At 37.3% G+C, this 24,550-nt stretch overlaps 2 protein-coding genes across 3 annotated transcripts; one reads left to right on the top strand and one right to left on the bottom strand.

The window, feature by feature from the left end:
- Positions 1-7: 7 nt before the first annotated feature.
- On the bottom strand, positions 8-9,832 carry glmna (glomulin, FKBP associated protein a). 2 transcript variants are annotated; one of them, XM_051882115.1, is made up of 19 exons: positions 9,745-9,832; positions 9,248-9,323; positions 9,041-9,166; positions 8,842-8,955; positions 8,625-8,733; positions 7,444-7,693; positions 6,971-7,070; positions 6,220-6,401; positions 6,063-6,116; positions 5,936-5,966; positions 5,732-5,821; positions 5,606-5,647; positions 5,442-5,515; positions 2,814-2,898; positions 2,615-2,724; positions 2,455-2,518; positions 1,046-1,181; positions 853-929; positions 8-770 (listed from the first exon to the last, which is right to left on the bottom strand). In XM_051882115.1, the coding sequence occupies exons 2-19, from the start codon at positions 9,284-9,286 to the stop codon at positions 675-677; spliced, it is 1,779 nt and encodes a 592-aa protein (XP_051738075.1). In that variant the 5' UTR covers positions 9,287-9,323; positions 9,745-9,832; the 3' UTR covers positions 8-674. The 2 variants fall into 2 exon arrangements, with proteins under 2 accessions (XP_051738075.1, XP_051738085.1); XM_051882125.1 differs by lacking the exon at positions 9,745-9,832 and adding an exon at positions 9,529-9,724.
- Positions 9,781-24,550, top strand: rpap2 (RNA polymerase II associated protein 2). The gene is made up of 12 exons (XM_051882100.1): positions 9,781-9,915; positions 9,997-10,042; positions 10,147-10,261; positions 10,358-10,456; positions 10,559-10,624; positions 10,718-10,806; positions 11,633-11,668; positions 11,801-12,737; positions 13,633-13,724; positions 13,906-13,986; positions 16,967-17,035; positions 24,357-24,550. The coding sequence occupies exons 1-12, from the start codon at positions 9,861-9,863 to the stop codon at positions 24,508-24,510; spliced, it is 1,839 nt and encodes a 612-aa protein (XP_051738060.1). The 5' UTR covers positions 9,781-9,860; the 3' UTR covers positions 24,511-24,550.

Genomic DNA, 24,550 nt, shown 5'->3' with positions numbered 1-24,550 from the left:
AATTGCATCTGAAAAACAGTGGTATTTATTCAAAGCTTGAGGGATCATTGCATGTAGCAAAATCAAAGAACACTGCCAAATATTTCCCCCATAGAAAAACTGATTTCACAGACAAGAAAGATGCAAAAATGCAGGTACAAACAGCTTTGCAAAGCTCTAGGAAATTTCAATTTGCGCTTACATCTTAAATTGTGCAATTGTTTGCATAGTTCACAGTGTTTGTTTTTTGTGGTTGACATACACACACAAAGCCTGTCAGCAAATAATAATAATACAATAGTTTATTGTATTGTCATATATGTTTATAGGTGACCTAATATTACATTTCTACATTAGTATCTTGACTTGTCACACAAATTTGCACAATCATAGTTCTGAGGTCAAAACAATGAAAATCTGTCCTAAAAAGTTGCAAAAAACATTATACTACAATAATATGCTACTGTAGTGAGTGAAGAGTGATTACAGCCAGAGTGGACACAGATACGGTAAAATAAAGCAAATCAAATGTAGTCCACGCTTTTGTTCCCACCCTAGAGCTGGTGGCATCACAAAACTCTTTCGATTAGTTTTAGGATCCTTAAAGGAAAAAACTTTCTGGTTCTGGTGCTTTGAGAAGTGTGACTACGTTAACCAAAAGAGGAGATGCTAAAGGGGTCATACAGTCTCTCACATCATGACAGGGGTCTTTCTTTAGCCTCGATGATCTCCTCGATTCTTGCCAAGACGCTCTCTATCAGGTCAAATGTGAAGAGGGCTGACTGCAGAACCTGCAGAAGTGACATGAAAACACTTTAATCTGTGTCCACGGTATTGAAGCACCAATGTGGACTGATGCACAAAATAATATACCTGAATCTGCATTTCTGGTGTCATGTTGGGCAGCTTCTCATTGTCAACAGTTACTGTGCATACTGATGCTTTAGAGTCTGTTGAACACAACAAAAAAGGTTAGCAATCTGACTACAGAAAATTCAAATGACACAAGCTACGTTCACAGCATAAATGTGTCAAGTTTGGGATTATGAATGAGAGTTTATTGCACCTTTCGAACTGATCTTCTTATTCTCTTTCATGCTCTTCAGTTCTGCCTCATAATGCGCTTTGGACATGTTCAGACCGGTCCGAAGTGGCTTCAGGTAGTTGTCCTCAATCTTATAAAGCTCCGTCCAAATTCCTGTCTAAACAGATAAGAAAAAATAAGATGTGGGAGTTTGTTATGCCATGTAGAGCAGTGGGTCTCAGCTTTGTCTCCATTGACAAAGACTGTAATGAAAAAATCTACTTGTTTTCAAACCTTTTTATTTAAAAAGACTAGTAGTGGCAAAATATTAAAATGATAATATTATAATGTTATTACTATTATTAGAAATAATTAATAATTAAATTCAACTTATTAATTACACTTTTATTACCAATGAATTTAAATCACTTTTTATTTATTTTAAGTTTTTTATATACTCACAAATAAAAATTTCTCAGCAACAGGGTTATTACAGTTATCTAAAACCAAAACCATAAAAAATATTTTCATGACTTTAACAAACTTTAACTGAAATAAAATAAAATATAAAAAAACCTTAGTTACTTTTTAGCTAGCTGGCAAAGGGAACATTTCTCATTTTCATTTAGTTTAACTTGATGTACTAAAACTAACAATAGAAAAAAAAAAATAGTAAATAAAAAAAACTATATAGACATCTTAAAAAAATCTAATTAAATTACAAAAAAAACCCCAACAAAATTCCTAAAACTTTAACTAAAATAAAGGAAAACAGAAAATAAAAAATAAAATAATTCAAAATATTAATAAAAAAAACTAAAATCTCAATGATACTATATGAAAAATAACAATGCTCAGCAATTTCTACACAATAAAATATTTTAGACACCATACTTCCACATCCAGGATCTCGCATCATTTTTTCTGGTATTTAAAATAACCAACATTCATTTTTTTTAAACAACAAAATCTGTGTGAGTGCCTGGACATGGATGCATGCTGTCATTTTGTGAGGAAATATCCACTAATATAGTTTTTATCACCCATAGTTTTTTGTTTGTTTGTTTGAGTACCAAATGCGCCACTAGATAATTTTATTTCTTCAAAATATTTTATAGCTTGACATAACTAGAAAATTATTTTTATTAATTTCCACCACTTTTCCAGTTCTAGAAATCACACTTTTAAAATTCCCTCATATATCCAGGTTTTCCAAGACCATGTGAACCCTGGTTCATAAATAAATTAAAAAAAAAAAAAAATCACAGTTGTTGACGGAACAAATAAACTGAGAAATACAATGTCAGTGTACATACATCTTGATCTTATTGTAAGGCTTAATTTATCTAATCTCATTTTAAAACTGTTTAAGCCCCCTGGAAGTGTGCTAAAGCCCCCTGGTGGCTCAAAGCCCCCTGCTTGCACCACTGATTTAGATGGTTTACCCTTACCTCATTCTCCCATTCTTTATCTCGGATGAGCATGTATCTCAGGAGGTTCAGTGACTCCATGATCCTGTTTGATATGGATTTGTCAGTTTTGTCAAGTCAAATGACTACAATGAAGCAACCATTTTGGCAGTAAGACTGAGGCTTGTTTAAAGGGTCTCACCTGTCTAAGTTCTGCAGCAGGTCTGTTTCTGGTCCGTGTGGAAGGCACAGCACCAGCCGCAGCAGAGGCAGCAGATGTTTACCCAGGAACCAATCATTACCATTACATGGCTAAAAAAGCAACAAAAATAAATGGAGGTCCAATGAAAAATAAATGGAACCAAATGAAGGTTATAACATGATATCATGACTTATCTTACCTTGAGGGAAAAGTCAATCTGATTCTTGATATTCTTGATAATGTATCCCTCCACCCCTGCATGGTGACTTGTATTTAACATGCCTCTGAAAATGGAGGAGTGCCATAGATGAAACCGTTACTAGTTTTCTATTCAGTGTGCAGATGTGATTAATAATCAACAATCAAATTCTTTATGTTTTATCAACAAAAAAGTACTGTGTTTGTGGACAAAAAAAATCTCTGAAGTGCCTGTCTGAATTTGGTAATCATTCAGTATCAATAAGTCAAAGTACCATGGTGTTACCATCAGTGCTCCATGGTACCGCCAAAGTATGTTGTAAGTAGGAGTGTACAGCAGAGTCAATATCTATATCTGTAACAATCTCAAAATTATTTGTATCTGTATTCAGATAAATCCGGAAGTGGGCGTTAACTGTAAATTCATCAAATTATAGCTCGTTTTAAAAGTAATTCTGTTCCCTTCATAGTTTTAATTTAATAAATATGCATTATATAACTCATGCTCATTTTTTTTATCCAAAATTTTGAATTAATTTGTGTACAGAGTTAGTCAATCATCCACAATCTCAAATGAGAGCACCATAAAATCATTAATTAGAGAACAATATTCAGTGATTGAAAACTGCTAAAACAACTTTTATAGGCCTACACACAAATGCAAATCTGATTCTAACCAGTTATAAAGAATACATAAATGCTTGCCATCTCCAGGAGAGAGTCGGAGACGGAGAAACATACCATATCGTAGCCTAAAAGGTTTAAAACATTTAAAGGGTTAGTTCACCCAAAAATTTAATTTCTGTCATTAATTACTTACCCTCATGTCGTTCCAAACCCGCAAGACCTTTGTTCATCTTCGATCAAGATATATATTTTTTTTCAAATCAAGATATTTTTGATGAAATTCAAGAGGTTTTTTTTTTATCTCCCGTAGAAAGCAACGAAATTACCACATTCAAGGTACAGAGAAGTAGTAAAGACATTGTTAAAATAGTGTGACTACAGTGGTTCAACCTTAATGTAATGGAGCGATGAGAATACTTTTTGTGCGCAAAAACAAAAATAACGACTTTATTCAACAATTTCTTCTCTATCCTGTCAGTCTCCTACACAGTTGACGCAGTGCAGCACTTCTGTGTTTACGTCAGAACGCCGGCTCAGTATTGGCCGACTGTTCACGTGAGCAGCACGACATATGCATGTGATGCTGACACAGGAGTCGGCATTCTGACATAGAACACGGAAGCTCTGCAATGTGTCTACAAAGTAAACTGCGTAGAAGAATGACAGGGTAGAGAGGAAATTGTTGAATAAAGTCGTTACTTTTGTTTTGTTTTTGCACACAAAAAGTATTCTCGTCGCTTCATAACATTAAGGTTGAACCACTGTAGTCACAGGGACTATCTTAACGATATCTTTACTACTTTTCTGGACCTTGAATGTGGTAATTTCATTGCTTTCTATGGGAGACAGAAAAAAAAAATTTTTGATTTCATCAAAAATATCTTAATTTGTGTTCTGAAGATCTTACGGGTGTGGAACAATATGAGGGTGAGTAATTAATGACAGAAATTTCATTTTTGGGTGAACTAACCCTTTAAATAATTATATCAATTAGTATAACGTGTATGATGTAGTATCTTAGCATCCCTTGTCAAAGCTTTGATTTCTGAGAGATGCACAACAGAAAAACAACTATTTGATTTGCGATGTGCTGTCCTTATTTCATTCATAAAGTGTTGCATGTCGTACAAGGTTTAAAACATTTAAATAGACATCAAATAGTAGAAAATGTGTATGATGTTGTCACGATCACTGTCTGTTCCTGTCAGTTCCTGGACTCCATTTCCCATAATCCTCCTTGCCAATCACATGCACACTCCACACCAATCACCAGCTGCCACATACAGCTTAGCACACTACCTGGACTATAAAGGACTCACACACACACCACCTCATTGCGAAGTCTTGATTTGCTGTTGTGATCATTACTGAGCGTTTTTTTGTGGACTGTTTCCTGGTTTCCGGTTGGATTGTTTATTCTTTGTGATTCTCTGCTGCCTGCCCTGATCTTTGCCTGTTTCCTGGACTGTGATTGTTTGCTGCCTGCCCTGATCCTTGCCTGTACCCTGATTCTGTTTGTCTGCCGCCTGCCTCGACCATTGCCTGTCCTTGTTTATGTTCCTGCCTTTGCCCCTGTCTACCCGTGTAAATACTGTTCTTAATAAAGCTTGCAAATGGATCCCCGCTCTGCCGACCCATCATTACAGATGTAGTATTTTATATTATATAGTATTTTGTATCTGTATTAGAGTTGCAATCGTGCCCTGCTTATTTCATTCATAAAGTTTACACACATTCCCTTCACACACTCATTATTGTGTAGTGTGTGATTTTAGAGGTTTATGTATAATACCATGCTATGCTATCCCCTAAATCACCTGTTATCCAGCAAACACAAGTGACTGTGTCTGTAGAATGTTTTTCCTATTATTCAGTAGAATTTGTTATTCGTTTTGATGCCTTTCCGAATAAGGTATTCAGCTTCGGGCACATCCCTAGTTGTAAGTGTTTTGTTGTACCAAATGAGAAGTTTTCATGTTTAAATATCAGAAGGAGGCCATACCTGAAGAACTTGTATTTGGCCTCTGTGTTGAATTTGTCAATACTCAGCTGAAACGCTTTAAGGCCTTTAGTTCTCTGTGGTTTTGCGGGCAAAGACAAATCAAAATCAACAAATGATAACAGACATTATACAACACATACATATACACAACAGATCTCACTTACCAAAGTCTGGTCTGGACACAACGTCATAACTTTAACCAAGTTCTAAACAGAAAACAGAAAGTCTTACAAGATCACACCTAAATCATACACAAAACTATTGTTACAACATAATTATAACATTTTTACCTGTGGAACACTGAAAAATGTCTTCAGCTCCAAAAGATCTACTGGTAGACTGTTATCTTCAACTCTGACAAGACTTTTTTCATACAGTTCCTATGATGGAAGAATTAAAGGAATATTAAAATAGGCTGTAATACATTATTTCCATATCTGTGCATAAAACAAATACAATGTGGTGTTGTTTGATATTGTAAAGAACACTCTCACCAATCCTTTCTGCAGACGAGATACTTCAGTTCTGTGAATGAAGATCAAATAAGTAGAGTGAAATCTTGTGTGTCAGAAGACTCTCATACAAATATTCAGATTTATAGTCTTTAAACTTTATAAGTACCTGCTTAACAGCAGCTCGATATATTCCATGTTGCACTGAAGAACAAAAATCGGACTGAAAAAACATGCAAATAAAAGTCAGCACACATTGACAGGAGCATTTGTGTTGATTCATAATACAAATGTAAATCAGCACAGTCAACTGCTTCTCTCTTCACCTGAGAACCGCTGGAAAGATGTCCACAGCTATATGATCCACAAAGAGCAGGTGGCACATGCAGGCTAGCGACTCCTTTGGGTATCTGACCTCCTCTTCAAGAAAGCCTGGGACCTCCCTTCTCTTCAGCACATTACGACTTAACAAATCAGGGAGTGACTCCCCAATATTTGACAAAATTATCTGTAGACATGAAACATAATGCAGATTAAGTATGAAAAGGTATATCAAGGCAGTAGTTTTGAAATACATAGTAGCAGATGCCTCTAGATTTAATATTATGCTAATGCAATTTTAAGTGCAACTTAGACTACCATTCAAAAGTTTGATTTCAGTAAGATTAAGTCACTTACGCTCACCAAGGCTACATTTATTTGATTAAAAATACAGTAAAAGCAGTAATACTGTGAAATTTAAAACAACTATTTTGTATTTGAATAAATTTTAAAATGAAATGTATTCATGTTATGGTAAAGCTGAATTTTCAGCATCATTACTCCAGTCTTCTTCAGTGTCACATGATCCTTCAGAGATCATTCTAATATGCTGATTTGACTTTTGAATGATTTGATTACTTGAAAATGATTTTTGTAACATTATAAATGTCTTTACAGTCACTTTTAATATAAAAAAAAAATTAATTTCTTTAAAAAAATGATCCCAAACTTTTGATTGATAGTTTAAAAGCAATAATTGGATTATTCATGCAATAAAGGAATACAATTGTTAAGAAACTTCATGCAATATTATACCAGTATCTCAGTAGCAAAGTCTCTCAGAGGAGATTTCTGAAGTGTGTCTGGATCTTTCAACTGCACCTCCAGCAGAGGCTCACTTAAACTTTTCATACAGCTGGACAAAAAAAATATAATACATAAATGGCCGATATTAAAACACTTTATTATGTTGTCTAAAAAATTATAAACTAAAACACTAAAAAATAAAATCAACTGTTTTAAATGAATCTGCGTATCACACTATTATGACTCTAACGTCGAGATTTTGCTAAAGATTACATTTAACAGTGTTATATTATTAGTGTGTTTAAAGATTAACCAATTAAGTGTTAGAGAACAGTAAAGGTAATCTAAATATAAAAATTGAGGAAATGAGTATGCACAATAAATTATCCAATGCTCACCAATACTGATAACTGATATTACGTCGATATATATCCTCAATTTTATAATCTACATAATTCTAAATAACATAATTGGGGACCTACAACTTGAGAAGTTCCACTCTGAGCTCATTGTCCTTGGATATTCTGTTGTTATCCTTGACGATCTCCTTGATCTCCTCAACAAAGGGCTTCACAAATTTTAGAAGAGCAGTGCAGCAGCGGCACAAACCGAAAACATCATCCTCCTCCTGCTCTTTGGTGACAGGAACCGGCAGTCTGGCCACCTGGCTGAGCAGCGTGGAGAGAGCCATGCCCACAGATGAGGCCTTCTTCACGCCCAGCCTCAGCAGCACTGAGATGTTCAGACGTTGGGGGAAGAAGAGGATTTGGTTAATTTTAGACCCATTCAAAAACACCAGTCACATAGAAGAGTTTTATGAACACATCAGAATTCTGTATGGATGAGTCAGGATGGTCGACTAGTTGGACAACGACGGAGTTGACTGACATCGCATCAGTTACACTTGTTTCGTAAGTTGAAAATGGAAGGCGTAGGATGTAGCGTAAGCGTTTTGAACTGCGAGAAGCGTTACACTTTCTTCCTAAGTTTAATACGGAAAGCAGTCTGGCGGAAGCTAGTTATTTTACTTTATAACATGTTAAATATTGATATTTTTCTTGCACAAACGCATCGCTTCGCTGCAGAAGGCCTTTATTAACCCCTCGGAGCCGTGTGGAGTACACTGCCTTTGTAACTACCACTTTGACGCTTCAAAAACTTCATAAAGAGATCGAAAAACTAATCCATATGAATCAAGCGGTTTAGTTCAAATTTTCTGAAGAGAATCGATCGCTCGTTATGATAAACAGATTGAATTTTTTACTATTTTTTACTTTTACTCGCATGTAAACATTGATCAGCGAACATAAACAGAAGCTCAACCGAACCTGAATAACGCACAAGAGCAAACCTCTTCCGTAAGCTCAAATGTGCTGCATAACACACGAGAATGAACCTCACTGGTTACGCAGCATGTCTGAGCTTCCAGAAGAGGTTTGTTCTTGTGAACAAAGTTACCTAGGGCTCTCTATAAAACCATAAAGGGTTCTTTTGGCATTAAGAGTTTTGAGTCAAGATTGAGTCAAGAACCCTAAAGTTCTATATAGAACCTTTTTGGAATAAAGAGTTCTTTAAAATTGAGTCAAAAACCCTAGAGTTCTACATAAAAACTGTTTGGCATAAAGGGTTCTTCAAAATTGAAAGAGACTGAGATATGAGGAACCTGTTTGTAAAGGCTTGAGAAGAAGAGTAACAGTCTCAGCAATAGAGGCAGAATCAGCCTCCTCCACCTGCTCCAACAAACCCACCAGCAGCTCTTTAGGACTGCAAACCTGTTTCACAAAACAATACTGTGAATGAATAATTGAAAGCAGCATGGGAACTTACTGCTGGTCATGACAAGATATCTGATCACAGTTTAAGAACAAGACATAAATAACCTCCAACAGATGTGACAGGATGGCATGGCAGTGGGGAAGGTTTTTGTCCTCCTTCTTTAGGAGCATCTGTACCAGAGGTCCCAGCAGGTTCCAGCCCATGCATCTCACTATGTTCTTGAGTAAAACAAGGAAAAAGCTTCCTGAATTTGTCCTTCTCCGTAGAAGAATCACAAAGCGCACCAGATGCTGTGCAACTCACCTTGTTCTTCTCATCGACTAGTATGCTGAGAACCTGAGCGCTGTCGCCTTGTTCTATGCAGGTTCTTCCTGCGCTGAGGAATAAATCATAGTCCTCCGGTGAGAAGCTTTCATCCTTGATAGCTTGCTAATGAAAAAGTGAATACACACGTGACTGACTGTAGGTGACACATTGTGAATGTACAGTAACACATACATAGATACTTACACATCTCTGGACTACATCACTGAGCTGTTCCAGAGCCATCTTGATGGTCCGAAACGTCTTCTTTCATCAAAGATTTCTGTATTAAAAAATGATATTATGCATGACAACAGTGATGTGGCACAAAAACAAGAGAGCATTGACGTAATCATCAATCATGACATCTTTATAAAGAGCAGCTGGTTGTCACACAGCCCTAACTATTATCATCAGCAAACAAAGCAGACGCACATATTAGAGAAAATATCTATATAAAAAAGAAACTATTAATAAATAGACCTCACTCTTCGTCAAAGATTCTGTACAGATATAAACTGGTTCTTATACGTTAGTCATTAGCAAGATAGCTAAAATCTCTATACGACTGGCGCTTTCTAAATAAGCTCTATAATAAGATTATGCGTTCGCGCAGCTTTGTATGGCATGGCTGCTGTTTTATTTTGCTAATAAGATATAAGTCTACTTAACAAGATACAAACTGCAAAAGCGCGCTCACTCACAGCTATACTTTCAATAAGCAGAGCCGCATGTTTGGAAACTGCAGCGGAATGAATCGTGTCGCTGGCGGCTTGCCGTAGTGCGGTGACGTAGGCGGAAAAAGCTTGAGAAAACAAGCATGGAAGCCGGTGAAGTGACGAGAAAGATTAGCTCTTCGAAATCAAAAAAGAAAGGTTGCTGCCTATGCTGGAATTTGTCATTATAGTTTTTAGTTTTATACTTTAACAATGTTTGTCCGTTTAATCTGATTTTAGGTGGAAAGGGTACCCAGGCGATTTCAGCAGCGGTTGAGGCGAGAAGGTGTGTTTGTTTACTTCAGTTGAACTCTGTTTTTGACTAACAGTGTTTTTAAGTAACAATTAAAATGAGGTAACGTTAAGTTATATGAAGTGTGATGTTTGCAGGAGGGAGGCCATTAAAGACGCGCTCAGACAGAAGCTTGAGTTGGAGCGCAAAGCCCTGCAGGTGGTTGAGCGGCTGCTGGAGGACAGTGTGACAGAGGAATTCCTCATCGACTGTGTAAGTTACATATTTAGCCTCTGTACAGTTCAGCTGGAGGTTTAAGAAGTTGTTGGTTGTTCTCCAAAAAGAATGTCCTGTCATCATCTGCTGCAGGCATGGCACATCACTTCTACCAATTACAAAGACACAGTGGAAGAACGGTCCATTGCCAAACTATGTGGATATCCTGTGTGTCCTAATAAACTAATCAACGTAAGAAACTACACATAATTTATTACTTATTTTTTAATTTACATTGTTGTTGTTTTTTTCTGTCTAATAAGAGTGTATTAATTTTATTAAAATACATTTCAGGTGCCCACTCAGCGGTTTAAAATATCCACTAAAACTAATAGGGTCTATGATATTACAGAGCGCAAGGTATGATTTCTTTCCATCACTCTTCTAAAATGAAATTAGAGATGAGGCAGACAAGTTCTTCTTAATTTTCTTTTGTTTGTTCTATATTTTCAGTGCTTTTGCAGTAATTTCTGCTACAAAGCCTCCAAATGTTTTGAGTTCCAGATATCAAAAACTCCACTTTGGCTCAGAAATGAGGAGAGGTAGTGTATCTGTCAATCCAGTTCATTATAATTAAGGAAATATTTAATTTATTAATAAAATCAAATTGTTTAATCATATAATTCAAATTGTTTAATCATAAAACTAATTTCATTATCATACTGTAATAAAAATATTTATTTTATATTTAATTTAATATTAAATTTTTAACTAATATGATGGCATTTGCACTGTGATTCAAAAGTTTGGGGTCTGTAAGAATTTTAAAGTTTTTAAAAGAAGTCTCTTATGCTCACCAAGGCTGCATTTATTTGCTCAAAATACAGTAAAATACAGTAATATTGTAAATATTATTGCGATTTAAAATAACTGTTTTCTAATTTTAATATATTTTAAAATGTAATAAATTCCTGTGCTGACAAAGCTGAATTTTCAGTATCATTACTCCGTCACATAATCCTTCAGAATTCATTCGAATATGCTGATTTGATGCTCAAGAAACATTTATTATTATCGATGTTGAAGACAGTTGTACAGAGTATAATAATTTGCTGAAAACCGTGATACATTTTCTTCAGCATTCTTTGATAAATAGAAAGTTCAAAAGAACAACATTTATTGAAATGGAAATATTTACTATAACTTCTGATCAATTTAATATGTCCTTGCTGATTAAATGTATTTATCTATTTTTTTTATTTTTTTTTTTAAAAAAGTCATACTCAAACTTTTGAACAGTAGTTTATTTAGCAAAAGTAATTTTAATAAAACAGTATTTATAATAATATTTTTAAATAATGTAACAATGTTTAGCATTTTAGTTCTAAAATAATAAAAAAAAAAATGTTCTGTTCTTTTCCATGAAAGTCCTCCTGAGGTTAAGCTGATGAAAGAAGGAGACAGGTATGTACATGCAGTTTGTCTTAAAGAAATTTCATTGTTTAGATGTTGTTTTGCAGTGGAATAACATTCTAAAGAAATTACTAGTTTATAGTTGTGTAAATTGACTGGCAATTTATTCTCACCTGTGCACAGAGGCAGCTCAGGACAGGAGATAAAGTTGGCAGACAAGCCTATAAAAGAAGCCGACATTGAGAATCCTGTCCCAGACATTCCTGAGTCTTACAAGGACTCCCCTCCCTTCAGCCAGAGTGACAACAGCGACATTGAGCAAGACTTTGTCTCCAGTGTGGTGTACGGACCGCATAAACATGCACGGGTTCACTGGGGAAAACTGCCAAAGAGGGATGGAGTGAGTGAGGATGGGTCGAGTGCTGAAATTAAGCAATATGCACATCCTGAACCTACGCAAGGAGAAAATAATGATGAAAGTGGATCTTCGCAAACTCCTCAACCACAGAAGGACCTGACCGACTGTCTACCTGAACTGGATAAAACCACATCTGCGGAATCTGTTATTGAAGGAATTCTGGAGCCTTTGAATCAGTGTAGTCTGACGGACACTGCAACCCAACAGGAAACTAACTCACTTTCACAGCCTGAGATTGGCAACTCTCTCACTACCGCCGGTGGTCTGAACATCACCCAGGTGGGCATGAGCAAGAGAGGAGCTGCAGGCCTCAAAGGATTGTTGAAGGATCATAACAAAGCTAAAACATCTCCTACAGCTGTCAATCTGTGCCTGCTAGAGCGTCTACAACAAACCTTTATGGAGTGGAGAACTGAGGAAACTATGAAGTTTCTTTATGGGCCTGAATATGCTTCAGGAACAGAGTCTACAGCACAGGAAGTAGAGGAACTGGATGAAGATGACCTAGATGAGGCTGAAATGGAGATGGACTTAAGATGGGACAGTGGAAGTACCTTCACTCCCAGAGCTCCGGCTCCTGATATTGAGACACTGCGAAAAGAAACTGAGTCGCTGGAGCTGAGAGTGAGGGAGTTTTATAAAGGAGTGTGTGTTCTGCCTGAAGAGCTTGAGACTGCCATCAAAGAGACTGAAGATACACAGGTGAGAACTGAATGATTTGCCTTTCAAATTTCTTTACAAGGTCTTTCTTTCACTATTTCACTTTTAAGCTACACCTCAAGACTTGCACTTACATAAATAATAAAATGGCTAATAAAAGAGCTTTTTCAGAACTAACTTGGGATGTTTTTTGCAATGACTTTTTACCAGTTGGTGTTACTGTGGCTTTTAGTGGATGTGTGAATCAGTGTTACTTTAACATTAATGTTGTAAATTAGCTTTTTTTAATTTTTTTTTATTCTCTTTTTTTTTTTTTTAGTAATTTTTATATTTCCGTTTTGTTTTTTAAAAATTCTAAATTTTTATTTTTTTTATTTGTTAGTTATTTTAGTACTTAAGCTTAATCATTTTTCAGTTAGTTGCCACGTTTCTAATTTGTTTTTCACCTAATACTTTTATTTTAATTTATTTCAGCTTTATTTCAATAAACATCTTTGTTATAGTTTTAGTTAATGATATCAACAGTGGTACGAAGTCAGTTTCCTCAAGTACACACGTATAGTTCACGTTAACTATGATCCACTAATGTTTGACAACCACAAATACTTTGTGTTCTTTTTGGACAGTATATCTGTTGTTTTACAATTTTTTTTTATTATGACTTTTTTGTTAATGTGTTCTTTGTTTAATATATGAGTCTTGATTTCATATTTTATGTCTAAAGCAATGATATTCATACTTTTTCGTACTTAAAGCATCCAAATGCATTTTCTGGCCTCTCTGTGTATTCTGAATTCTAAACCTGCAGTTACTCTGACTGTCCTGTTGTGGGTGCTCAATTCTAGCATGAGCTTCATGACACCTGGCAGCATCTCTCATTCATTTCTGGATGTTGCATTCTTGATTGACATGCACACTTTTCCTTATTGGCCTCCAGGACAGTGTGAAGGACCCTCCTCTGCCTTTGGTTGATTCTCATGCGCAGCACCTGATTCAGAAACGCATTGCTGTGGAGAAGCTTAGCCGGAGGTCAGTGTTCAGCGATGGTTTGTCATTCCAGCTGCTTTAGACACAGCTGAACGTTGCTTTGGTCATAATAATGTTGTCTTATGCATTTAACTTCTTAATCTGTATAACGGGTGCCCTGCATTTCTGTCAATAATACCCAGCAATTTGTTATTTAACACAAGCTTCTTGTGTCTTTCCAAAGCTTGAGAGATGTTGTGGGACCCCTGTGCCTAACATTGAGTGATGTCATCAATGACATAAATAATCTGGTCAGGACATTCAGGTAAGTCACATGACACACCATATGAAGGGTGAAGACTTGTGCATTTTCAGACAGGGTGATATACAGTGGTTGGAGAGTGAAAATGAAACGCCTAGTTTTAGACACCAGTAATTTATTAGTATGGTAGGGGCTCCTTTTGCAGCCAATACAGCAACAATTCGTCTTGGGAATGGCAGATACTAGTCCTTCACAGTGGCCAGAGGGATTTTGAGCCATTTCTCTTCCAGAGCAGTTGCCAGGTCACTTTGTGATGCTGATGGAGCAAAATGTTTTCAGACTTGCTCCTCCAAAATACCTCAAAGTGGCTCAAAAATATTTAAATATGGTGAGTGCAGGCCATATTTCACTTTCATGTTCATCAAACCATTCTGTCATAAATCTTGCTGTGTGTATTGGTGCATAATCACGCTGATACATGGCACCCCCTTTAGGGTACAGTGTTTGAACTATTAAAGGGGTAGTTCACCCAAAAATGAAATTTCTGTCATTACTCACACTCATGTCGTTCCACACCTGTAAGACCTTCATTCATCTTCGGAACACAAATAAGATATTTTTGATTAAATCCGATGGCTCAGCGAGGCCTGCATAGACAGCAATAGTACTTCCTCTCTCAAGATCCATAAAGGTACTAAAAACATATTTAAGTCAGTTCATGCGAGTTCAGTGGTTCTACCTTAATATTATAAAGTGACGAGAATATTTTTTTTGTGCGCTAAAAAACCAAAATAATGGCTTTTTAACAAAATCTAGTGATGGCCGATTTCAAAACGCTGCTTCGGAACGTTATGAATCTTTTGAATCGAATCAGTGATTCGGATCGCGTATCAAACCGCCAAACTGCTGAAATCACGTGACTTTGGCACTCCGAACCACTGATTTGGTTCGTTAAGCTTCATGAAGTAGTGTATTAAAAGCGGCTATCACTAGATAATGTTAAAAAGTCATTATTTTGTTTTTTGGCTCACAAAAAATATTCTTGTCGCTTTATACTATTAAGGTAGAACCAATGTACTCACATGAACTGACTTAAATATGTTTTTAGTACCTTTATGGATCTTGAGAGAGGAAGTACCATTGCTGTTTATGCAGGCCTCGCTGAGCGATCGGATTTAGGTCTTAGGGGTGGAGAACGACATGAGGGTGAGTAATTAATGACATTTTCATTTTTGGGTGAACTAACCCTTTAAGTGCATATGGTCCTCCAGATTGGTTCGGTAGTCCTTGGCAGTGATGCACCCATCAAGCACAGACAGGAATGCCCTATGCTTCACCCTGGGCACGCAACAGCCTGGGTGTTAAGCCTCTTTGGGGCTTCTTCACACCATAACTAGAGTATAATAAAGCTGGACTCATCAGAAGACAATACATGTTTCAAATTGTCCACAGCCCAAGATTTGCAGTGTTGGCACCAATGAAACCGACATTCGGCATTGACATGAGTGACCAGAGGTTTGGCTATAGCTGCCTGACCATGAATATTGACTTTGTGGAGCTCCCGACGAACAGTTTTGGTGGAAATGAGAGAGTCGAGGTGTGCATGTAATTCTGCAATGAGTTGGTTAGTACCAGGACATCCCTTTCAGACAGCTTCCTCTTGCGTCTACTGTTACTCCTTTTGGATGTGGTTCGTCCTATGTGGTGGTATGCCGACATTACCCTGGATACCATAGTTCTCCCCACTCAAAAAATAGCTCTTTGGCTGAACATGATTCAGTCATGAACAGTGGTTCTACGTGACTGAAACAATTAAAAGCAAATAGAATTAACCATGTACAGCTAACTAGAATCAATGGTGCTCATTTAACTTGAATGAATGGTTTTAGTTTAACTTAAATGGTTTTCACATTGACATTCAAATAATGCTTCCTGTTTAGTCCTGTTATGTTATTTCAAAATGAAAACATCAAGTTAAGTCAAAGAGTAACCATTTTAAGTCAATTTAACATGAAGTAATCACATTTGAACCAGAAAGAAAACTGATACAATGGCTTTAAAACAAAATAAATTGTTTAAATAAAGTCAACAGCATCAATTTCTTTTTGCATATATATGCTTGAAACCTCCTAACACTATATTGGCCAGTGTTTCAGTTTCATTGTCCAACCCCTGTATGTACACTGTTCAAAAGTTTGAGGTTAGTAAGATATATAATTTTTTTTTTTTTTTTTTTTTCCCAAAGAAATGAATACTTCTATTCAGCAAGGATGCATTAAATTGATGTAACAGTAAAGACATTTATATTTTTGCAAAATATTTCTATTTCTATTTCAAATAAATGCTGTTCTTTTATGATAGTTTCCACAAATATTAAGCAGCACAACATTGATAATAATAAGACATGTTTCTTGAGCAGCAAATCAGCATATTAGAATGTTTTCTGAAAGATTCAGGATGTGACACTGAAGACTGGAGTATTGATGCTGATGCTTTGCAATCACAGGACTTGATTGCATTTTAAAATATATTAAAATAGAAAACAGTCATTTTAAATTGCAATAAATTTTTTCAATATTATTTTTTTTTTACCTTTTTTGTTCAAATAAATGCATCCTTGGTGAGCATAAGATACTTCTTTCAAAAGCATAAAAAAATAGTGTACAGCAGGGTAAAATCAGTGTTTGTTTGTCTATCAGACACTCTGTGTAGACCTTTTTGACCTGAATCATGAAGTTTTGAGTTTCACGGCCCATAAATTGTGATTGGCCATAGAGGTGTTGTCAACAGGAAGTAGTGCGTCACACTATGAAGATGATTTAGCATGCCTCTGAAGGGGCACTTCACCCTTGGATTGAACCTGCTTCCAGGAATTCTGACTCTCCTGTTGAGGGTCACTAAATCTGAGCAACTTCAAAAACATGATACCCATTAAAGCAGTTTGACTTTAATATTGCACTTATTCCCCCACACTGACATCAATGCACATTCAAAATTGTATGGGCTTTAAGTACATTTTTGCTAATGTTGTCCTTTGTTCCAGGTTTACAAACACAAATATCATTCACAAAATCCCAGAATGGACTTTAATCGCTGTGGTTCTTCTGTCAGTGTAAGTATCAAATAAATATTCAATACAATAAAACTAGATTTTAATATTTTCTGAAGTTGCTAGGTGGTTTATAGCTCATCAAACCATCGTCCAGATTACGTCTAACCAGTTTTGGGTCTTAACATATTTGGTATCTTTCAAAAATGTCAAACAGATCTTTAGATTGCTTAAGCTAATTATCTACTACTGCTTGGCTTTGCTATGCTCATGCATGGGAAAGTGCCACATGTGTTGGTATTTGCCATGAGAGTCCAGCATGACTGTTCCTCAGCCTAAGCTAACGTGTGCTCATATAAAGGCTCAGATTATTGCAACCGCAGGTAATACTGTGGTTTTATCTGATGACTGCTGTTGATTGGGGCTTTATGGCACCTCGGTGGCCTGCTGTGCTCTGACAGTGAAAGTATGTGGTAGACGGATCAACAGCTGGAGGGCCTGGCTTTAACAAGGGCGGACGGGAACAGGACTGAGGAAATCAGGGAGCATTGTTTTCTCTTCAGGAACACACTATGTAAAGTCATAAGACGCAAGTGATTTATGTCCGTGCGAGTGCGTGTATGATTTGTGTGCATTTGTTTTTGCTCCAAGTTAATATTTGTCTACTTGATAAAGATTTGTGCTTCTATTGAGAATTGATTCTGAAGTTTCTAATAGTGAGAGATGTTCTGTAAATCGCATAACTAGCAAAAACTTGATGAAAAGAGCCTTATTAAAATAATGAAATTCTTAAGTAGTGGTAACACTTTATAATATGATTACATTGGTCACACTTTATAATGGTGTCTTTAACTATTATGTACTTGCATAAAAAATGTTGTATTGCAAAATTTTGTGGGATATGGTTAAGGTTAGGGACCGGTTTGGTGGTATGGGTAGGTTTAAGGGTGGGTTAGGGCAGTCTGGGTCACAAGACCGTTTTGAGTGGGTCTGGGAGTATGCAGTCAATGAAACATATTTTTTCTAAATCGAGACTTTTATTTTGAAAGACATGCATGAAAGCTGTTGACTCTTCTGTCAGACACAGTTTAAGTAAAGAGTGCCTGAGAAAAAGTCTTGGGTTACTCATGTAACCATGGTTCACTGAGAGGAGTGAACGAGACATTGCGTCAAAAGCTGGCGCATTGGGGAAACTCTCTTTCTCTGAAATGCTGAAGCCTGATTCAATCACGCTATTTCACCTGCAATAGCCAATGGTGCTCAAGCGTGGGAAGGCTGGGCCGCTATACAAGGCTGCGCTGAGCGCTATTGCCTTTGGATCTTTCGACTAAACGATAGCATACAGCCAAGGCTTAAAGGTTTTTACACGGCAGCTTATGCAATATCTCGTTCCCTCCTCTTAGGGGACCATGATTATGTGAGAAACCTGAGACGTTCCCTTTCAAGATCGGTCTCTTCACATTGCGTCGAAACCTGACGCGTTGGGGAACATATAAAATCCCCGCCATGTAAAAACAACACACTAAAAACTACCCCAAATCTAATAGAAGAGTTGCACGGGAGTGAACATGCTTATCTCAAGATGGCATCAATCAACACAGCGCCAAGTCACAGTATTAGTCTGGGGAGGCGATTGAAGCAACAATAATGTAATTGATGCATTTATGACATAAACAGCTTTGACAAGCGGGATAACATTCACATAATCAGCTCTGAAAAGTGGATTATTATTTACCACCACGAGTCTAAGATGCAATAGAATGCCTAACAGAGGTTCAGGCAGCTTACTGCTAGAGCCCTGTCAATATACACCAAGCAAACTGAGGTGAATGTTGTTTGCTTAAGCACATAAGAGACAGGCAGCAAAAAGAGCCCGCTCGAGTCTTGCATGAAACGCCGGTGTAGGTGTTAACGAACACATTCTCAGCTATACGACCTAGTCGAGACCACTCGCTGAGGTGGGGCGTGGCGACAAGTCTCTCAGCTCATTAAACTCCCGTTGTGCAGACAAAACCTGCAGTGCAAAAGAAGGGATTTCAAGGTTATAAAATCTAGCAATAGTATTCTGCGAAGACCATCCCGTTGCTAAGCAAATGTCTTGAATAGACATACCCTTTGACCAAGCCCAAGATGAAGCCAAACTCCTAGTGGAGTGTCCTATAGGACAGTCTGCCTCTTGAGAAGCATAAGCCAAGTGCTTGGCTTCCACTATCTTGTGCGAAAGCCTTTGCTTTGACACCGAATAACCTTTCTTAGCGGCCCCATAGCAGACGAATAGCTGCTCCGACAAGCGTAAAGAGCTAGTTCTGTCCACATAAGCACGCAGCACGCGAACGGGGCACAGTGGGCGTTCACGCGACTCTCCCTCCACGGCTGGGTCGGGAGAGTCAAATGCTAGAAGTGTTATAACCTGAGCTCTGAACGTGGTTGAGAGCACTTTGGGTATATACCCTTGCCTAGGGATAAGCCTCACCAAACAGTTGTCCTTCCTGAACTCCATATAAACTCTGTTAACCAAGAGAGCTTGAATATCTTCCCACATGCTAGCTGTCTTAAACTGGAGCACTTTCAACTTGCTCAGCATCACCAAAGAGACTTTTAGGGCTTACGGGGGCATCAAGCAGCTACGACTTGTCAGCGTCACGCATTTCTGTCAAGGTGAGCCAAAGATGACAGTCTAGCACCACCACCATGCTGCCCATGCTATGCCCAACTCCTTGATGGATGACCTTATTAGTCACGCGAAGGACGAGGTCCGTTGCCGTATGCAGCTTACACAAGGACTCTGGGTCGGGGCCCTCTTTGTCCAGGGACTTCAAAAGCCTGGTCAGGAACACCTGCAGTATGGTGAGTGTGTGCAGAGCCGACATAGCGTGTCCCCGTGGCATGTAGGCTTTCTCCGCCATGTGGGCTGTAGTGCGACATGACTTAGAAGGGAGGGACAGGGTGGATTTCCAAAAAAAAGAAAGAAAAAAAAAAGTGACGCCCTAATGACCATGGGGAAAATGTGGCTACATGGGAAAAAATTTAATTGTAGGCATTTTTAAATAGGTTATGCAAGTACAATGTAAAACATATATGTGCATTGTATCAAATGATTAATTTGTTAGAACATAGTAGTTAAAGAGACCTAATATAAAGTGGGACCATTACATTTGTTAACATTAGTTAACTATATTGGTTAACCTATTCTAACAAAGAAATATATTTCGACATAAACATTTATTAATCTTAGTTGATGTTAATGTAAGTATTTACTAATACATTATTAAAATCAAAAGTTTTATCTGTTAATATTAACTGACAGCTAACATGAACTGACGATATACATTTGTATTTTTATTAACTAATGTTAACAAAAATAAATAAATACTGTAACACATGTTCTGGTTATTGTTAGTTAATGCATTATTAATCAATAAGTGGTTCGGCTTAATCTCTTATTATTATTTCTTAGAGGAAAAAAAAATTATGTGAAAAATGTTTGTTTGCCAAATCATAGTCATACGGTGTGACTAACATGCAGAATAAAAAATAAAAATAAAACTCAATGGAAATCAAAATATCATGGATGTCAAATATCAACCCATACAGAAAAGTCTCTTAAAATATCAGATAATTTTACCTTTTTATGGCATGGCAGGGTTAGTTCAGGTTGTAAAATGTCAGGTGCTGTGACTCACCAGAAAGGTAATTAATAATTCATGATAATGTTAAAGAAAACATGTAAAAATATATTTAAAATTGAAATGTATATTGTAAAACCTTTTATAAAAATAATTAAGATGTGGACACTCGCTTGCATTAAAGATGTAGCAAAATGTTACAACTTTTTACTTGATAGTTACACAACATTAAATTTTGCATGTATTTCAAACTAGATTCCTCTGATTTATTGTAAACACTCATATTTGTCATCGACTGGCACAGAATATCAGAATGCTGTCTTGCAGTTCTTTTTAAAGAAATGAGATTGTTTTGAAGTGCTGTGTGTGTGTGTGTGTGGTAGAAAAGGCTGCAGAATCATGTTTGTACAGTAGCAGGTGGCGTGTATGGCTTCCCTCAGCTTTATGAGTGCTTGACAGAGCCACTAACTCTGAAGAGAGTTCCGTGCTGCTCCCTGTCTGTGTCAACACAAGCCTGTATCTTATCAAGGCCTGATTGCTGTGGATCCGTGATGCTGCGGGAACAGCATGGGAAACATTCCACCTGAAGAGCCAGCACACAAGCACAGTTAAACCACTCCCCATTTAAAGATCTGTCCTAAAGACATGGCTCTGATTTATTATTGACTGGCTGGAGGATTTCAGCAGGTTAACCGAGTTTGTTCACAAGAAGAGCTTTGTTTGGTTATTAGATCGCCATGAGAAATGATTGTGCAAAAGTGTGCTACTCTAATAACCCCCAAAATGTGTGTGTATATATTATATATATATATATATATATATAATTATACACATATATACACATACATATATACAGTATCTCACAGTACACCCCTCACATTTCTGTAAATATTTTATTATATCTTTTCATGTGACAACACTGAAGAAATGACACTTTGCTACAATGTAAAGTAGTGAGTGTACAGCTTGTATAACAGTGTAAATTTGCTGTCCCCTCAAAATAACTCAACACACAGCCATTAATGTCTAAACCGCTGACCACAAAAGTGAGTACACCCCTAAGTAAAAATGTCCAAATTGGGCCCAATTGGCCATTTTCTCTCCCCGGTGTCATGTGACTCGTTAGTGTTACAAGGTCTCGGGTGTGAATGGGGAGCAGGTGTGTTAAATTTGGTGTTATCGCTTTCACTCTCTCATACTGGTCACTGGAAGTTCAACATGGCACCTCATGGCAAAGAACTCTCTGAGGATCTGAAAAAAAGAATTGTTGCTCTACATAAAGAGGGCGTAGGCTATAAGAAGATTGCCAAGACCCTGAAACTGAGCTGCAGCACAGTGGCCAAGACCATACAGCGGTTTAACAGGACAGGTTCCACTCAGAACAGGCCTCGCCATGGTCGACCAAAGAAGTTGAGTGCACATGCTCAGCGTCATATCCAGAGGTTATGTTTGGGAAATAGACGTATGAGTGCTGCCAGCATTGCTGCAGAGGTTAAAGGGGTGGGGGGTCAGCCTGTCAGTGCTCAGACCATACGCCGCACACTGCATCAAATTGGTCTGCATGGCTGTCGTCCCAGAACGAAGCCTCTTCTAAAGATTATGCACAAGAAAGCAAGCAAACAGTTTGCTGAAGACAAGCAGACTAAGGACATGGATTACTGGAACCATATCCTGTGGTCTGATGAGACCAAGATAAACTTATTTGGTTCAGATGGTGTCAAGCGTGTGTGGCAGCAACCAGGTGAGGAGTACAAAGACAAGTGTGTCTTGCCTACAGTCAAGCATGGTGGTGGGAGTGTCATGGTCTGGGGCTGCATGAGTGCTGTTGGCACTGGGGAGCTACAGTTCATTGAGGGAACCATGAATGCCAACATGTACTGTGACATACTGAAGCAGAGCATGATCCCCTCCCTTCGGAGACTGGGCCGCAGGGCAGTATTCCAACATCATAATGACCCCAAACACACCTCCAAGACGACCACTGCCTTGCTAAAGAAGCTGAGGGTACCTAAACCCTATTGAGCATCTGTGGGGCGTCCTCAAACGGAAGGTGGAGGAGCGCAAGGTCTCTAACATCCACCAGCTCCGTGATGTCGTCATGGAGGAGTGGAAGAGGACTCCAGTGGCAACCTGTGAAGCTCTGGTGAACTCCATGCCCAAGAGGGTTAAGGTAGTGCTGGAAAATAATGGTGGCCACACAAAATATTGACACTTTGGGCCCAATTTGGACATTTTTACTTAGGGGTGTACTCACTTTTGTGGCCAGCGGTTTAGACATTAATGGCTGTGTGTTGAGTTATTTTGAGGGGACAGCAAATTTACACTGTTATACAAGCTGTACACTCACTACTTTACATTGTAGCAAAGTGTCATTTCTTCAGTGTTGTCACATGAAAAGATATAATAAAATATTTACAAAAATGTGAGTGGTGTACTCACTTCTGTGAGATTGTGTGTGTATGTGTGTATATATATAATATATATATATATATATATATATATATATATAACAACTAGAAAGCATTTTCACTCAGAAATTGCTAGTTTCACAATTAAAGGGTTAGTTCACCCAAAAATGAAATTTCTGTCTTTAAGTACTCAGCTCTGCAATGTGTCTTCAACGTAAACTGCGTAGGAGAATGACAGGGTAGAGAAGAACTTGTTAAATAAATTCGTTATTTTTGTTTTGTTTTAGCTCATAAAAAGTTTTCCTGTTGCTTCATAACATTAAGGTTGAACCACTGTAGTCATGTTGACTATTACAACTATTTCTTTAGTACTTTTCTGGACCTTGAATGTGGTAATTATGTTGCTTTCTATTGGGGATAAAAAAAAAAAAAAAAAAACCTCTTGGATTTCATCAGAAATATCTTAATTTGTGTTCCGAAGCTAAACGAAGGTTTTGCGGGTTTGAAACGACATGACATGAGTAATTAATGACAGAAATTTCATTTTTGGGTGAACTAACCCTTTAATTACACAGAAATGACAAGTAACAGTAGTGAGGCATTTCACTCAGTGGCCATTTCAGTAAGTACAGGATTAAATTGATCCGTGATTAACAATTATTTTGCCTTGTAATTAAATCATTCATTGATGATGCAACAAATAAATATTTTGATTTTGCCAAAAGAAGATGCAGTTTTATTTGTGAAAAATACTGTAATCTTCAGAACGCAAACAATTTCTATCAATGGGAAAGATTTTTCTTAAAACATGTTGCATGTTTTATAACTTAATATTCACTAATCTCAGTGTTTCAATGTTTTTTGGCTGCTTATCTTCATTAAGTTTCAGGACTTATTTGAGGCTTTCAATCTGTTTTTCAGCAGAGGGCCTGTTATTTTCCCTTCATGAATAATTTGGGCACGCACTCCTCTGTGCCTTATGTCAGGTGTGCCGCTGGCCTGTGGTCTTTTGTTGAGAGCAGTTCAATAATAGATAAAGCTCCAGAAACTGTAGAACAGGTTGAATCCGAGCTGTTGCAATAACCCTTTTCCTCTTTGAGAGAGAACTATGGATGGATGACTCCTGAAAGTGGCATATGCAGGTGTTTGTGTGTTTAGCTGTTAGTATTGTAGTTAAATATTTGTCTGTTTTATTAAATTGCAAATGTGTTTTTTTTTTTTTTTTTTTTTTTTTGTGCTCCATGAAAATTTCAAAGTGCTCTGGAGAGATAATCTGCTATTCTCACTAAATTTAGTTTGATTCGATTCTGTTTACATGCCAATGGTGCTAAACTCTGTTTGTTTGTTCAGGTTAACAGAAGTGTCACCATTGCTGAGAGAGTCACTGGCAAGTCCGTCTTCGTTGGAGTACATCTCCTCTCTCATGAGAGAGCTGAAACTGGAGGACAAAGATCTACACAACCTTGTGCTGCTCTTCAAACCCTGTGTTACTCCACAAACATAATACAGCACAATCATTATAATAAAAGTCTACCTAATACAAA

This window comes from Ctenopharyngodon idella, chromosome 2, assembly GCF_019924925.1.
Source record: "Ctenopharyngodon idella isolate HZGC_01 chromosome 2, HZGC01, whole genome shotgun sequence".
NCBI lineage: Eukaryota > Metazoa > Chordata > Actinopteri > Cypriniformes > Xenocyprididae > Ctenopharyngodon > Ctenopharyngodon idella.
This window is presented reverse-complemented; position numbering and strand designations above follow the sequence as displayed.

What these genes read in the sequence shown, in the direction of transcription:
- glmna (XM_051882115.1), bottom strand. Translation starts at nt 9,286, where the DNA reads ATGGCTCTGGAACAGCTCAGTGATGTAGTCCAGAGATGT. An exon ending in ACTTTGCTACTGAGATACTG is followed by an intron (nt 6,402 to 6,970) that starts GTATAATATTGC and finishes TCATGTCTACAG; the next exon opens with ATAATTTTGTCAAATATTGG. An exon ending in CTGCTGCAGAACTTAGACAG is followed by an intron (nt 2,519 to 2,614) that starts GTGAGACCCTTT and finishes CATATCAAACAG; the next exon opens with GATCATGGAGTCACTGAACC.
- rpap2 (XM_051882100.1), top strand. Translation starts at nt 9,861, where the DNA reads ATGGAAGCCGGTGAAGTGACGAGAAAGATTAGCTCTTCGAAATCAAAA. An exon ending in GTCCTAATAAACTAATCAAC is followed by an intron (nt 10,457 to 10,558) that starts GTAAGAAACTAC and finishes AATACATTTCAG; the next exon opens with GTGCCCACTCAGCGGTTTAA. An exon ending in GCTGTGGTTCTTCTGTCAGT is followed by an intron (nt 17,036 to 24,356) that starts GTAAGTATCAAA and finishes TTGTTTGTTCAG; the next exon opens with GTTAACAGAAGTGTCACCAT.